Source organism: Dreissena polymorpha, chromosome 14, assembly GCF_020536995.1.
Source record: "Dreissena polymorpha isolate Duluth1 chromosome 14, UMN_Dpol_1.0, whole genome shotgun sequence".
In the NCBI taxonomy this organism is placed as follows: domain Eukaryota; kingdom Metazoa; phylum Mollusca; class Bivalvia; order Myida; family Dreissenidae; genus Dreissena; species Dreissena polymorpha.
In genome coordinates this window covers 18,176,077-18,192,907 of record NC_068368.1, presented here as the reverse complement: position 1 = coordinate 18,192,907, position 16,831 = coordinate 18,176,077, and the positions used below count along the sequence as shown (strand labels likewise).

The following is a 16,831-nucleotide window of genomic DNA, read 5'->3' as shown; positions in this document are numbered from 1 at the left end:
AGTGAGTTACAAGGTCGTTTATAAAGAGCGCAAAATTTACGCTAGAACTGACGCATCCTTGTTTTGTTTCGATGTTACACTCAAAATATTCAGTAAGGCCTGTTGACAGTTTAACAAACGAGCGAAGCTGTTTATACATAGATATAAACACACCAAACAACAGGCTGTTTTCGTAGACCCCTTTTCGCACTAAGCTGCTTCATATATGCTGATGCTTACAACTATCAAACGCTTTAAAATAGTCAATAAAAAATACGTATACTCTTCCTCGTCGTTTTGTTATATATTTTTGAATAACAGCGCTTAAGTTAAACATATTGTCCGTTGTACTATAGCCAGATCTAAAACCCGCTTGTGACTCGTCGATTACTTCATACTGATCAGCCCATCGTGTCAATCGAGAACTAAGTATTTTCATAAAAACTTCACTCAAGCTATTTGCCACAGAGACAGCTCTATAGTTCTTCGGATCAAATTTAGATCCTTTCTTGTGTATCGGAGTAATCAGGCTCTCGCACCAATCCACTGGAAAATGTCCGGTTGATAAAACATAGTTAAACAGTATCTTTATGTAATGCAGTGTAACGTGTATTGTATGTTTGTACATTTCAATACATGTCGCGTATAGGCCGGTCAGAATTTCATTATCAGTTATTTCGCAGTTTAATATATCATTGTCTCTAGTGTCTCTTACAGAAACGAAAATATTTTCGTAGACATGGTTATCACTAGTGTCAGAGAACAATGTTTCAAAATATTCCCGCCAATTATCTGCATCAATAACGTTAGTATTACAGTTCTCTCTGCCACTAGCATGTTAAGTACTTTTCCAAAAACACCTTGGGTTTTTACTATTTTCAATTAGCAAATTTCTCCGTTGCCTCTTAAGAGACAAACATTTTGCACGGCAGAGGTTTTTGAACACTTTTTTACTTGTAAGATATATGTCCAAATCATGCTTAGAGTTTGATGCGGCGGTATCGGTGTAAATTATATTTGTCATATTTCGCTTTAGTACAGACCTCGTCCCACCATTCAGGTTGTTTATTTGTAGTGTTTCGTTTGTTTGTTTTAGGTCTTGGATAAGATCGCTTCATACATTGACCAGCGTTTTAAATACCGGTAATGCCACAAAACCATTCAAACTATTGAAAATATCCATACCAGTGGTGCGCATAAACACGTCAAATAATTATTCGAACGTCTGTACAAAGACAGCTTTTGTAGACTCCTGCCAGTTGAACGTGTCAAATGGCTTTAGGTGTATATCTGTTCTTGCTAGTGGATCGTCGTCAACGAGGTCTGTGGTGTCTCAATAGCATACGACAGCCCAAATTCCGAACATATCTCGCCCGACTCCGATATCTTCATATCAATTAGCAACTGAATCGGTAAAATACTCAAACACTCCGGTAACAAACAGCGTATGTGTCTTTTGTTCAATGAATATCATGTTTGAGTATGTCATAAACATGTCTGTAATATCGACACACTGTTTAAATTGTCGAACAATGAATATTTTCATCTTAGATCAACAATGCATTTTTACACATCTAATTGGACAAAATGAATCATACTAATAACACATTTATTCAACAACTTCTTAATTATTTACTTCAAGGTTTAAACGCTTGCTCCAGGAAATACTAGTATATCCAGGGCTTCTAGCTAATCCAGAAGGGCCATGAAAATCGATGCCGTCTTGCTGCTTTATCCAGTCAAAAATGTACTCATAATCCTCAGACAGATCAATTTTATACAATACATGTTGTACTAATTCACATGTCACGAAAACGTCCCGTGACTTTGACCATTCCACCATCGACTTAATGACTCGACCGGAAACACGTGTTCGACAGTACCTTACTAGCCTGATTGATACAGGGAAGTAATCGTGCAGCTGAGCATCATCAAGTTGTGTATTCATTAATTCAAGTCTTTGTAGATGTCGAAGGTTTTGAAGAGCTTCACAGAAAAGTTCAATATTCGCACAATTCGAAATTACAAGGAAGATGATGTTTTCACCAGTTGTTGACATAGACTTGAAGAGGACCCTTTCTGTTAATGGTGTTCCGTTATCTAACGAACATCCCACCATATTGTTGCAATCTATAGAGGTTATATTGATATCTCTACCACATGACAAGTACTTGAGTTTAACACCATGTAGATCAACGTGAGCATCAACATTGAGGCTCATATACGACAACGTTTCTCTCGATTGCGATATAATTTCCTGCAAAGGGAATTCCTTTAATTTTTCTTCAAGAGAATATATACATTCTGTGTCAATACTTACAATGTTTGATATGTTCATATCTATTAAGGTTTTGACCAGTGATAGGGGCCACAAAGAGTATCTTCTGGCATGACTGAAATTCAGATGGAAGCAGGCATGCTCGTTTGCCGTCCCTTCAATAATGCCATCCAATACAATATTTTGTGCTTGGTTACATAATTCAAAACAAACCTCACCAGGGCTATTGTGCAGTTGGCTTTCAATGTCATATGTAATGACATCCGAGATATGCTTTGACATTCTTTCAGCTGCTGGGGGACAGATTCCGCATGTAAAGATGAACAACTGATCTATGTCCAAAATAGAAGTACTATCACAATACGCCATCTGTATTGTGTGCATAATTGCCTCCAGTTCTGTCTGATTCAATGCAATATACAACGACGTAAGAAATTCCTGGATTGTCTTGTGCACAAACATATATGAAACATTCTTTCCAGGGCAAATTGCCAAAGACTTTTTCCTCGTGATAATCCCAGTCTGAAGTAAGTAATCAAGTTCTGTTTTCGTTATGTATTGTGTTATTTTGTTTTCTCGAAAGACAACCGATGATTGTTTGTTAGTGTCTGTCAGAGTTTTAAATGCAAGCTCACTTGCGGAATAAACCAGCGACAAATTAGCCTGTACATACTCGGCTGTTTCTGTTCTTAATATATCTGATATATCCCCACATGACTTTTCTCCAGTGTTAAATTCTTCGATTTGAAGTTTATGCAGTCCCCTCGCTATGTGCATATCTAGCATATTGATGTATAAAGCACACAGTGAACCTGTCGTTAAACGTCCAACATAGAACTGATGAACTAACTGAACACACATGGCTGGTACTGAAATAAGATGTTTATAATTCTGTGTGTTTATTTCGTTAAAGAAGTCAGTTGATTTAGCTTGTAGATCCTTTTTCGATGTACCGTCTTTCTCGGCTAAAACACGAAATACATTTTTCGACAATGTTTTGTAGTCCAATACGCCGGAAATTTCAAACGTACGCGTTAAAGTATCGCTTATTTTTAGGCCGGCAAGTTTCCATGGTCGTGCGGTTATAATGTTGGTAATGTTAGTTCGCTGCAGATACATAGGCATAGTACGGTCTTTACGACATATGCATGTAGAATCAGATGGCGGAGGAAAGGGAATTTCGGTGTGGAACCATTCGTCTGCGGCATCGGTTAGAACAAGACATTTATGTTCCCAGACGCGATCATCCCACGTTAGTTTTTTGCTTTTTATAGCATCCTCAATCATCTGAGTGACGTTACACATGTATCCACTGTAATCACGTAATGACACAAAGAACAGAAATGTGTAGTCTCGCAAAGTGTCAAGATCGTCGAATGCTGTTTGCTTTGATGATTGCGTGGTAGATGTTGCGATTCTTGCTTCTTTTTTGGAAGTAACCTTTGTCGATTGAGCTTTACACCAATCAAGAACGAGCTTGTTTGAAAACGTCGTTTTTCCACAACCCGGATTTCCTTGAATATAAATTGTATTAACCGGCTTCCCATCACGCAGCAAAAGCCCATTGTAGCTTTTTACATCATTTGAAAACGGTGAGGACTGGTCCGTGTGATTTACATCATTTCGGTCTTTCTGGACTCTTTTAAGCTCCTTAATGGACGGGGTCACGTAAATCCGTTTTAAAGGTACATCTATGTCCGTATCTAGCATCGAAACCGGCGCGACACACATTGCTTGGTACTGTTCGATTAACCACGCCTGTATTTCTGCAAACAAATTTAGTGACTGGCATGTATAACAATACACCGACAAAGGCTTATGTATTATGCCCAAAATAGGCAATACGATATTTAATAGAAAGCAACGACATAGAAAGTTGCTAGAAGAGCTTAAAACAATTTGACAATTTAAACAGTTATGTATCGTATTCTTTGATCGTAGAGTCTTTGGAAAAATGCTATTTTTTTGTTTTACGTGTAAGAAGCAATTCTATATGAGTTTCGTATAAGGTGACCACAAACACACATAACACTTACTAGATAATGTACTGTTCATTTCAACAGTTGATGGTGTAGTCTCGTCACCTGTAACTCTTGGATGCTTAAGTTTGTGGGGGTCCGGCGTTGTACTCGGAATTAATAATTTTACAGCTGAGACTACATTGTCCAACTCATTCAGCACTTCATCTCCTTTCCTATTTATCTTTGCAAGCTGGCCGTCTCCAGCATCGATGATTGCTTCAGTGATATTTTCACCTATAGTCTTTAAAGCATCACCCATAGCCCTGACTAGTGTATCCTTTTCCTTTTCTAGAACTTCTTTAATATCTCCCGTCAAAGTTTCTTTGAAGTGTTCAAAGGTTGAAGCGATATCTTCGTCTGTGATCGCTAGTGTCCCATTCTTCAGCTATAAACATAGAATGGATACAAGGATTATAGTCTTACTGATTAGCTATTTATTTGGAATTAGTTTCGAGATGTTAGCGAAATAAAATGTAATATATATATATATATATATATATATATGTTTATGTATATGTATATATATATATATATATATATATATATATATATATATATATATATATATATATATATATATATATATATATATATATATATATATATATGTGTGTGTAAAATGTTTAATACGCTATATATTCTGGATACATCCTTAATTGCAGGTAATACTTATGGGCCGTGTCTGTTTGTTTGCAGGATAATTCCCAAAACAAGTATGACGGTTTCAATTGAATATATGTTATAGTTAAAGAAATATGTACGTGTTTAAGGCAAGCCTTTACCTGCATTTAATCTCGCACGCAAAATTTAACCGTACTTTAATAAGCACAAAACGGGCATGATCATGCTAAAAGCTGGCGACGTTATTGATCTTGGTCTAGAATGTTCGACTCCTAAAGAATGCATGCAGACGTTTATTAAAATTCTAAAAAGAACAGAAGAGGCAAAATGTGCTAAATTGCAAGTCATTGTTATAAAACTTGGCCATCAACCTCACACATTGACCCTTATCACATGTTTTAAGTTGCAATATAGTAGCTTAGCAGAAACAGTGACATGGAGATATATAACGTTTAACTTAACACAATTAAAAAGGAAAAACAGCATTATTCTGCTTAATTGCAGGTGAGAGATGAATGATCTTAGAAAACAGTCATAACACAATGACTCCGAACACATGTGTGAGGTTTAAATTGACTACCTGTAGTAGAAACAATTATAAATAGATGTTGCAAGTTTACCTGAAACAATTTTCGGAGCACATAATTTGGCGATATTGCCTTCAATTACTGATTTTGATACATGTTTGTAGTGTACCCGTTGTTGAAAAAGACATCCTGGGTCGATGTTCCAAAGACACGCTTCAGCAGGACAGCGAAGATGCTTACAATAGTTGGAGCTAGGAAGCAGCCCTGTGTGACGCCGCTGTGGACGTCGGAAGCATCTGAGGTCGAGCCGTCATATCACACAGTGCCTTTTAGTTCGTCTTTGAACGACTGGATCACGCTCAGGTGTCTTGGTGGGTAGCCAATCTTCGCCAGGTCGGTTAAGAATCCATGTCTGCTGACAAAGTCGAACACTTTGATCAGGTCTGTGAAGGCCAGGAAGAGGAGCTTGTGTTTTTATCTGCACTTGTCTCGCAGTCGCCAGACAGAGAAGATCATATTTATGTTTGATCTCTCTGAGCGTAACACGCACTTTGACCCTGGCTATCAGCTCTTTCAGCAAGCTTCTGTAGTCTGTTCAGGACGACACGTTCGCTGTCTTGACCCACAACACTCAGGAGGGATATTCTTCTGTAAATGTCGCCCTTGTTCTTGTGCAGGGTGATATTGTTTCATCTCTTATGTCCTGAGGAATCGATCCGTTTTCAAGTACTGACAGAGGAGTTTACGCAGATGTTCCAGGAGCGCACTTTTGTGACTTTTAAGGACGTCTTGTATGCCATCTTTCCCTGAGGATTTTCCTGCGGACGGGCTCTCGATTGCACTCTTTAGTCCTGATACCGTTGGTTTCATGGTCAGTTCCATTATGAGCGGGTGAGTTTCGATTGCAACAATGGCATCATCTGTGACGTGGTTCTGCATGGTATGTTATTCGGAGTTGTGTTCAATTCAACATTCCATCTGCTTTCCCTTGTCGTGGATGATCTCGCCAGTGCAGACTTCAGTAGAGCTGTGATCTTCATCGTGGGAAAAACGGCTTCTTTGATGCCGTCTTTCATTTCCGTAATGTTTCCAGTATCGGCATATAGCTTCGAAAACTGAAGCCAATTAGTCATTTGCGCATGTCCTTGCTAGTGTCTGCACTGCTCTGTTGGCAGATCTTGACGCCTGCAAGTTTCTTTGGCTAGTCGAGGGCTGGTAAGTTCTGTGGCTTTGTCATACGGCTGGAGTGAGTGTGAAGGAATCAGCCTCAAACCAATCGCTTTCCAGAGACTTCCATGTCCGTGTTGCGAAGTGTGTTTAAGATGTGATCGATCCAAAAGCTCTTTGGCGGTGCCATCATTAAGTTCTATGTGGAGCCTCAGACAGTTCTCTATTAACATCCACCACCTTGTCGAGTAGGCGGTCTTGCACACATCAATACGATGGTTGCAATTAGGCCTAGATCGGTGAAACTTCTTAGGCTGAATCTTCATCTTGCGGCAAACTAGCGAACGACCGATGTCACAGTCACCACTGTTAAAGGTGCGGGTAAGGAGGACGCAATTCGAGGCAGATCGCCTGTTAATGATAAGGTCGAGCTGGTACCAGTGATCGAGGGTGTCTTCAAGATGCTTTAGGAGCTGGTTTGGTCTGAAAGAAGGGGTCAATGAGCCTGACGTCTGACGAGCATGGTATGAGCCCGGCTCAATGAGTCGCTGCCCATTCCCATTTATCTTTTCAAAGCCGAATTTTCCCGGAAATGGGGACCACAATTTGTGATCGGCGCCTACTCTGGCATTTATGTCAACCAGGTAATCTGTTTGTGGGTATCCTGTTAATAAGCTAGTCTATATGGCTGTAGAAATCGTTATTGGAATCATTGGTGAATCTGAGTGTTGATGCATAAACAGGGATCAGGTTGACCGGCTCAGCGGTGGCATACAATAGGAATGATAGCAGTATTTCAGTTCCTTGTTAGCATGATTCTATTATCCCCAGCAGAGGATTACGGACAACGAAACCAACGCCATACTCTTTGGTGTCCTCAGACCTATTCCATTACCTTAAGAATGTAAAGTCCTTTACCGTAAGGGTGCCAGAATCTGCAAGTCGAGTCTATTGCAGTGTTCCGATGTGGACCTAAAGTCCCACAGGTTCATTAATAATATCTAATGTTTCGGGCATAACTAATGATCTGAATGTCATTCGATTATCCTGTTCTAACACCTATCCCCCTCTCCGCGAAAAGGGGAAAGGCGAGGCCGATACATCTTTGCACCAGCAGCGTCGCAAGAGTTGCCAAAATGACTTTTAGACAATATCAGACCGCCTTGGGTATTTCGGCTCCGGATTCAAAGTAGGGGTTGACTCTCTTAGCCTTTGATTCACCAATACCATACCTTCAAGGCGTAACCCCGGCGTGGAGACCGAAGTTGTACTCTCTCTTCTCTTCGGTGCTCCCCTAGACTAGTGGTATAGCGGGGGTGCCATCTTTTCCCGTTAAGGTGCATCATATGCCAACTGTCCCTGGGTTGGCTGTTGACACTATAAAGTGTTCATCTGCCCTTTGTCAGCTTTTGTTCTTCGCGCTGGGCGATCCAGATAATCTCCTAAGTAAGGAGTCCGCATTATCGTGACAGAATAGTGGTGCGAGCCATTTAAGTTACCGACCGCCCGATACGGTTCAGGTTCTACTAAGTTACATGGTACTAGAAACAGTTTGACCAACTTGACCATATCACAAGGTGAGCTAAAATGCACGTTAAACATGTACATGTCAAACCTGTGTTAACGTGTCCACTGCTGTCCCTGACGCAGCTTGGTGATCGACGTGTTTTAGGTTCTGCAACAGCGATACTAGTGTGTCGATTGCTCTGTCACTGTCCTGTCTCGTCATGGCCATTGTGGACGTATGTCGTACAGCACGCCCGACATCTCTAGCCTAGAATGTGAGTTACTAGTAGTTGATAACTTATCTGATTCAGATATTTGTTTAATATATATTCACAAATAAATATTCCTGATGTGTTTGGGAATGATGACTGTACAGGGAGTATGCCCTTTCAGTCATGGAATCAGAATATTGTAAACAGATTTGCTCAAATGTATTCTATTTTGAAATGTTACATTCATTTAGTGTTTGTAAAAATACATAGTTACATTCGTTCAGTGTTTGTGAATATCATGGTTGAGTAAAAAGGTTAACTGGTTTCACATGTGGTACGTTTAGTTTTTACTTTCGGAATGCTGTAGAGTTTACACGTGTGTGAAATATCAGACACAAGGTCATACAGTGAATTAATAAATTGATCATAATTATATGGCATTGTCGCCTCACAATACTATTACTTTTGATTCTAAATACATTATTATACATATCGACGTAATATTAAGTTTTTTTTGCTAAGTTATGTTACCTTTGTGCACACATTTTCCTGTTGCGTCAGGTCGTCATTGAAGTACGTTTGGAAGTATTCACAGTTGTATAAGACATTGACTATACCGTTGAAGTCGGTGCTTTCTGCTTGGTTGGCGCCTTTGTACCCATCTTTTGAGATAAAGCACTTAGAAATATGCCATGGTTCAGAACACCATTTAGAGGCATCCGTGTTTATCCATGTAGGCCCTTTAAAGCTGTGTGGATTTTGTTGAGAGCGAAACCGGTGTTGCTTTACTATTTGTTTACACATTTCATTGCATAAATTATTATTTGGACAATTTCGAGGCTTGTGAATTTCATGAAATGCGCATATCCCGCGTATTATTGTACATGTTTTGTTCGTACGGTCACACGGTAAGACATTAGGGGTGTGACATTGATTACAGACATCTCTTTCTAGAACACCGTGCTGTTGCTTGATCTCTCTACGAATATTATCATAACACGTTTGACTTAACTCCTTTACGATGTCAAGCAGGCAGTCACGAGTTATGTTCATACCCATGGCCGCCTTAAACCAGTTCAGGGTTTCAGGGTTACGAATTATGTCCTTGTAGTCCGACATTTTCCTTTACACTTATATTTTTTTCTGCAAAACAACATCAAAATAGCAATAACTGTTGTTAAAGAACTAATTTATTCTATTAAGATCCATGCCTACAAATAAACTATAATAAATTACAGTCGATCGACGGTTTTGAATGAAATAGAAAGTGAGTAGATTCTCAATTTTTTGACATTGAACGCAAATTAACAACAATAATCGATATAACAACTTACCAAATTGATCTTTATGACATTTCCATATATAACACTGCATCACCATAACATGACCTGTTTACAAATTGCCTGTGTTTACATTGGTTACGGAAGTAAAACATATGAATAATAATATCAAGGTGGACAACTGATGAATGTGTAAACTTCGTTCAGCGGTTACCTTACCTTACGTTTGGTTTTATAATATTCTTGCTCAGATTTAAGGCATGGTGTTATAACTCTAACTGCAATTAAGGTAACAGTCTGTTAACTTCAGACCCAAATGATGTTTATTTTGAATCAAGCAAATGCAAATTATTCAAGCATACATGTACACATTTGTTGATAACTAACGCATATATTAAAGGGTTAATAATTCACATTCAGTCACATGAATAGATTGATCCAAAAATTAGCGGCTGTTAGCTGAACTAGTATAGTATTAAGCAAACAGGCCCTATTCTTTGCTGTTGAAATGCTGGCTAAGAAGATTATGTCGGCTTCACTTGAACCTCGGGTAGTGAAATGTATCATTACAAGTGTACTAGTCTTTCTATTTTACACCATGCAGCCTTTAAAGCTAACAGCGCTCTTTAAATTTATGTTTAGGTTTTCATCGATAATTGCATTGTTATCAGCGATCATTTTTTCTATGCTTACACTATACATTCTAAACGATTGGGTTCGATAAAGATCTTAAATGTCCCGGTGGTATTTATTAACACAAAACAATCTTAAATTAATATGTTGTACCTGAAATACTTTAAACAGATATGGCATCATGGCCAAGGCGTTCACTTCAATTTTCAGAGAAGGATGTATTTCAGTACAATACAGTACAATACAGTACAATTCAGTACAATACAGTACAATGCACGGATGATGTGTTTTATATTTACAATAGTTTTCAATGCTTGGGCTTTAAGCTCATTTCAGCACTTAGTGCTCGGAGTGTTATTTGTGCAGACGAAGTCCCCTGCGTCGTCATAAATGATTTAAGACCGTGATATTGGCTAAAACAGATTGCTCTATATGAATGCGTACCCTAGTGAACATAATATTTTTCTGAGTACACGTGAATAAAAATCGACATTCTATATCTCGCTATAATCTACCGAAATTCCAAAACTAACTTTTATGGTTTAAAAGACCATAATCATTCAAAATCAACAAAATTTCGTACAATATTTTGAAAAATAATGTTAACACATCAAAATCAGAGTTCATTATAGCAATAGCCAAACGCGAGATTGGCTTCGGGCAGCTTGTGAGAAATTTGCGTGCTTCCGACGCTGCCGATAAGGTATTCATACCCATCCACAACTAATGTTAGTCTTGCTGATACCCTCAGCGGCCGTATTGGTAAAGTGTTGGTATATTAAGGAAACGTCATTGAAGAATGAACGCAATTTAATACTTGTGTGTAGAACCTTTTACCATTTTATATAAACTGTTTTAATATCTAATTGCATTAATCCTTTAATGACTTTATCGCAGAGTACCCTAAATTTCATGATTTGTCGTCTAAATATGGTAAATCTAATTTTAATAAGGTACAAAAACGTAAAGGGTTGTATTTGGTCTAGTGAGAAGTTATATGTTTTAATCTAACAAACATAATTTGCAGCAATATTATCATTGTTTTTAGAAGTGAAAATAAAAGAACACGTAGCTGGGGTGAAAGGCGACGATGAAAAACCCCAATCCCTGGAAGCCTTAAAACACATCAGTAAGTGGCAATACTTTTGCTCGGGAAAATGGTGTTTTGTGGTGTTAATGTAGTCTGTTTTTCAAACAAGAATTTACGTTCACGTGCATTGTTGTTTACTTGAATGCATTACTCTTAGGTTAAAGTGTTCACACCTATTTATTTGTGTGAGGTTTTCTAAACTTAAACCTGGTTTTAACCCATAATGTTTAGATATTACTGTTCTTATTCGGTTATTCCAGCTTGAGTAAATTCTATATAATATTGTTTTAAAGGGACCTTTTCACGTTTTTGTGAATTGAGAAGTTTAAAAAAGATTGTTTTAGATTCGCAAATGTTTATTGTGTTTATGATATGTGTGAGGAAACAGAAGTATTTAACATTTACCATGCTCTAAAATATCCATTATATGCATCTTTTGACGATTTAAAAAAATGACAATTATAAAGCATTGCTACGCGAAACGATTGTATAATTTGGAGAGTTCTTTGGTTGCCGTTACATATTATGACACTATGAGAATTGCTTATGTAAAGTATAAAATACATCACACATTTTACGAGCACGGATGGCCAAGCGGTCTAAGCGTAAGACTACTCAAGGGGTCAGAGGTTCGAGTCCAGTTTAGGGTTACTTTTTTTCCTTCTTTAATTTTATTGTTGTCTCTTATTGAAGCGTTTTGGATCTTATGTTTACATTAATCAAAGTAAAGGATTTAATGACAAACCTCAATACATGCCAATATCTGTGAAAAGGTCTCTTAAAATGTATTGTGTTGTAGTCAACATGTATTTGGCCACTTGCCTAATGGTACGAATGGTAACAAGATTTTCTCCTCTATTAATGATACGTATTTCATATATTGTTATAATTGTACTTATTTTGTTATCTAGGCGGTTAATGTATATATGCTTACGAATTTACGATGGGTTGAGTAAAACTGATAAATTAATTTATAGCAAATTATTCCTGACGGCGATGGCTGCGGAAACGATTTTGAGTTTATTAAGTTATATTAAACACTTCCTGGTTCAAGCATAGCGGAAATGTTTCGTTTCTAAGATTAATATAACTGTCTTCATAATAACTTAATTATATAGTTTATAATAATACATCAAGTACAGTTTTATGTAACACATACTATGTTACGTCTTGATGTATTTGGATCAAATGATAATAACCTTTACATCATGTGCCAAATTTTATTATTTTGTTTGACTTTTGGAAGACTTATTGCCTTCCGTGTTAATTGTTAACAATAGCATATAGTTTCTAAGCTGGGTGAGCTCCTGTGAATTATTTAATTAATTTTACATATATATATATATATATGTAAGTTAGCAAACAAACGTTTGATGTATGAAATAAATTACGCACTTAGTACAATTTCACAGATTTACAACCGTACAAGTTTAGCACTCAATGTTCAGGGCATTTTTGCCACTTGTTCAAACTCGCTTTGTTTCATATGTTGCCTAGTGTATATTTAATTACCCATTCGGTTAAGGTTCATGTAGAGGCTTCATTTTGAAAAATGTGGGACCCCTAGCATTGAACTCAAATTTGACTAAAGGAAGAGTGCCACATTGAAAATGTATACATATATGCTTTAAAGGATGTTTTTCCTTCAAACTGCTACCAATTTTGTACATCAACGTATCATAACATCCACAAAATCAATCAAAATACAAAGCGATTTTAACACTAAAATAAACATTATTTTCAAAAATCTGAATCATGTTTATTCCACGTATTTCGGCGGAAAATTGTATAACTAGTGAATAATATCGACATTGACGAGGGCAAGTTACGCTTAAATAGTAAAAAAAGTTTACATATCTAGAAATATCAAAACTCGAACACATGTCATTTCATCACCATGGGGGAGGCCATTTTTAAATCAATAAAATAGAAAGAAACATGCTAAAAACTCACTCATCGCCTAATTGACATTCCAAACGGTTGACGATGACAAATGCATTGGATTGTAATCTTTCCGTTGATGTTTGCAAACTGCACGATCAGACCTCATAAACACTCAAAAGAATAACTATGTAAGAAGCATTTCACCAATGTTTACAATCGTTGTCGAATCACACGACATATATTATTGCGCATAAAATAGTACGCTTACAGACTGATAGAAAGATCGATACGTAACTCTGTTCAATACATCACGGTATACTATTCTATAGATAATATATAATAATACATCGCTTTAACAATCTAAAAGTAGAAATAATTCTTTTAAACGGAGTTTTTAATAACGAAAGTGAAAACAACGGAAGTTGGATGGATAGTCTGTGAGATGCACTTCGGCTCCAGAAAAACAATACAAATAAACTAAAAAAGACGTGTGGGGGACAATTTTCAGCTGGATAATATTTGTAATAAGGTAAGTGATGATATCTCTACGTGGTCATTTCTATTATTTAGTGCGATCTCTTGCTGATTAATGTTAAAAGTTGTTTTACTAGTTGCCACCCAACTGTCAAAATAAGTATTGTGTTTTCTCAGGTATGTGTATACACATACCCGTTTTTCTCACCACTGCACGTGGTTTCGACCGATTTGTTTTGCACGTTTTTCTAAGATCACAGCGATGGCCACGCTTTCAATATGGGTAGAAGGAATAAAAAATATAAAATCAATCGTTTGCCAATTTCTTTTTATTCCTTTACAATTTTAAATGCCGTCTGCAATCTATTTCAATTTGAGATGGTTTAAAATTTGCAATTTGGTTGAGAGGTAAATAACACAATTGTTAAGCCTTTGAAATAGAATTGTGACTCTTATTATCCACCATATCTGGATTTTTAAAAAGTAGTTACGTTTTAGTTATTTTTAGAACTTTGTTTAGGATATTTATCCAAAAAAGGCAGTTGAATAAAAACTCATTTGTTGTTTTATGACAATAATTTTCTGTGAAATGTTGCTAACTTGACCTTGTACATGTATATAGCTTTGTATTTATTCCACTTAAGGTAGTGCATATCCTTCCTAACTTTAGATTGAGATTTTGTAAATTAGTGTAAAAATATATTGGTTTTAAACCAAAATATGAATAAAGCACACAAATATTGACTGTCAAAAATGTGTTTATGTTATTCTATCCGTCTTTAGCTTTAAAATGATATATAGTTTGACCATATTGTACCACATTCAATGAAGAAAAACCAAAGCGAAGTTTTAATGAATTTTATCCCCCCATGAACCTTAAACAAAGATATTTGTTTACTAGTCAAGAACGGAAACTTAAGAAATAGCATGCTGTATATCTCCATTGTAATCGGCATATATTTGCTTCAGATTGTGATTTGCTTAAATCATGAAAACAATTCTGCACAAGAAGCTGACGAAGAAATTATGGCCAAATGTACAGAAAACTATTATTTGTCCAGTGTTTAAAATAATTTTGAACCGCTGAAAAACTATTAACTTCAAAAAATCATTCTGCATCACTGTTTATAAATCAGTTTGAATGCTCGTAGAATTATTACTTATTTTTCTTGAATTATACACGTATATTTTCAAATTTGGTTGTGTATTGTCACATTAATGATTTATTTTACATAAACAATTTATCGTAATTTTATGATAATAATTGTAAGCGAATTTCTGAATGATTATGCTTTACCTTAATGCTTTATTAAAAAAGACTGATTCAGCAAAATAACATATACATTAAAATGTTGACTTAAATTTGTAGTGCTTCCAGATTTAGGGTAACTTACGTCAACAAAACACGTTTTGCAAGTTGCCTTTGCATCAGAACCTTCGCGGAACCCGCAATGTTCCCATACTTTTGATTTTAGTTTTGACGGTGCGTCTTTCAGCGTGGTTGAAGAAGCCATTTAACCGGCTAATGTAATGCTCAGCATGTTATTCATTCATTCATTGGACGCCATATTGGCTATTTACCAATCATAAGACGTATTTCAAATGACAAGAACGTTTAAACGACGGATTTGGAAAGTAAGGTTTAAAATGCGGATCAATCGGGATTGCAGTGAATCGAATCGAAATTTGCCGTATTGTTATCGAAATCGAATCGGCAGCGTTGAACCGGTTTTTCGATGCATCGAACTGAATCGTTACAGCTCCATTGCTTTCGCTGAAAAATATAATCCATGAGATAAATTTAATGTTAATATCAATATACACATCGGCCAAAGTATATACAAACACGTGTTTGTATGTTGACATTAAACCTCTGACACGGCGAGGCACTGGCAAGGGATTGCCCACAATCTCTTTCCCTAATGCTATTGTAGGCACCCAGGGGGTGTCTCGAAGTCGAGCGGACCCTTGGTTTGGGACGTGCTAATTAAACATGAACAGCTTTAACGCTTCATTGATTTTATTTCGTGAATGGCATTCCAATACTCCTTTATCATTAATAAATGTCGTAAAATGTATATATGTTGCTAAGTAGACGCGTATATGATGTTCAAAGTTGTTTATGGGGCTAGTTGCATTGGTTTACTAAACTATAAATTCATGTTGAAATTCAAATAAACATACAAGAATATTGTTGCTTCTAAAGAGATGTATTTCAATGTCACTTCTGGTTGCGTTCGACATGCTGAAAGAGGTTTTGCGCATAACGACACTTGTTACTGGCAAGCTAACTGGCCTCGATTGACTGGTTTAAGTGTCTTATTTAGGTATTAAAATGCTGGAACTTAATGCTGCATGGCTGGCAGCAAATCAGATTCCAGAATGCAAAGTCAGATGCTGGAAGTACCGAGGCGGTACTTCGGTTAAACTATTATAAGAACAATAATATTGTGAACAATACTTATTCACTAATTAACATATGCTGCAATATAAATCTGCATTTTTTCATAGATACCAAAAACCTTAAAATAACTACACAAAACATTTTCCATTTATAAAGACTTTAAAGGTTTGAGGTGTCTAAAGCTCTCAATCATTACGACACACAATCTGTAAAATACTTCTGCATATGTGTGACCTTAACGGACTTAAAATGATTCAATTGACATGGAATGCTAACTTATTATAAGGATTCATATGGGGAGACACATATTACAAGTATAATAATTTAAGCTTTGACATATACAAATGTCAATATAAACAATATACCCCTACGTTAGAGATAAAGAATACAAATGGTGGTAATTCAAAATCGTAAGCGCTAGCCTAAGATGCTGGAACAATAAAATTCTCATACTAAACAATGGATGGCTCCATTCAATCAAAGTTGGATCATTATGAAATATATCGAAGAAATGGCTAACTAGAGGAAAGTTGTGCTTAATATACTGTAAGAACTATTCAATTATGACAAAAGCTCTTGTATTATAATCCGGACAGTTCTAAGTTTGGACAGAGTCCACCCTGGCTATCACACTATGTAGTTAGTAATTAAAATACCCCTTCTACCGACATCTAATTTAGTTGGCATTAAAGGCTTGTTCAGCAGTCTTGTATAGATGAGGTACAGTGGTATCAGAAAAGTCCTAAGCAGAAAAA

The 16,831-nt window shown here is 36.6% G+C and overlaps 1 protein-coding gene across 1 annotated transcript; it reads right to left on the bottom strand.

The window, feature by feature from the left end:
* Positions 1–632: 632 nt before the first annotated feature.
* LOC127858420 (uncharacterized) lies at positions 633–9,783 on the bottom strand. The gene is made up of 5 exons (XM_052395563.1): positions 9,646–9,783; positions 8,843–9,454; positions 8,209–8,367; positions 4,294–4,663; positions 633–4,023 (listed from the first exon to the last, which is right to left on the bottom strand). The coding sequence occupies exons 2-5, from the start codon at positions 9,428–9,430 to the stop codon at positions 1,604–1,606; spliced, it is 3,537 nt and encodes a 1,178-aa protein (XP_052251523.1). The 5' UTR covers positions 9,431–9,454; positions 9,646–9,783; the 3' UTR covers positions 633–1,603.
* Between the last annotated feature and the right edge of the window lie 7,048 nt (positions 9,784–16,831).

Excerpts from the sequence above, each read along its gene's own strand:
- LOC127858420 (XM_052395563.1), bottom strand. The coding sequence starts at position 9,430 with ATGTCGGACTACAAGGACATAATTCGTAACCCTGAAACCCTGAACTGG. Across the intron at positions 8,368-8,842 it reads AGGAAAATGTGTGCACAAAG|GCTAGAGATGTCGGGCGTGC; the intron begins GTAACATAACTT and ends CTCACATTCTAG. Across the intron at positions 4,024-4,293 it reads AATGAACAGTACATTATCTA|AAATACAGGCGTGGTTAATC; the intron begins GTAAGTGTTATG and ends ATTTGTTTGCAG.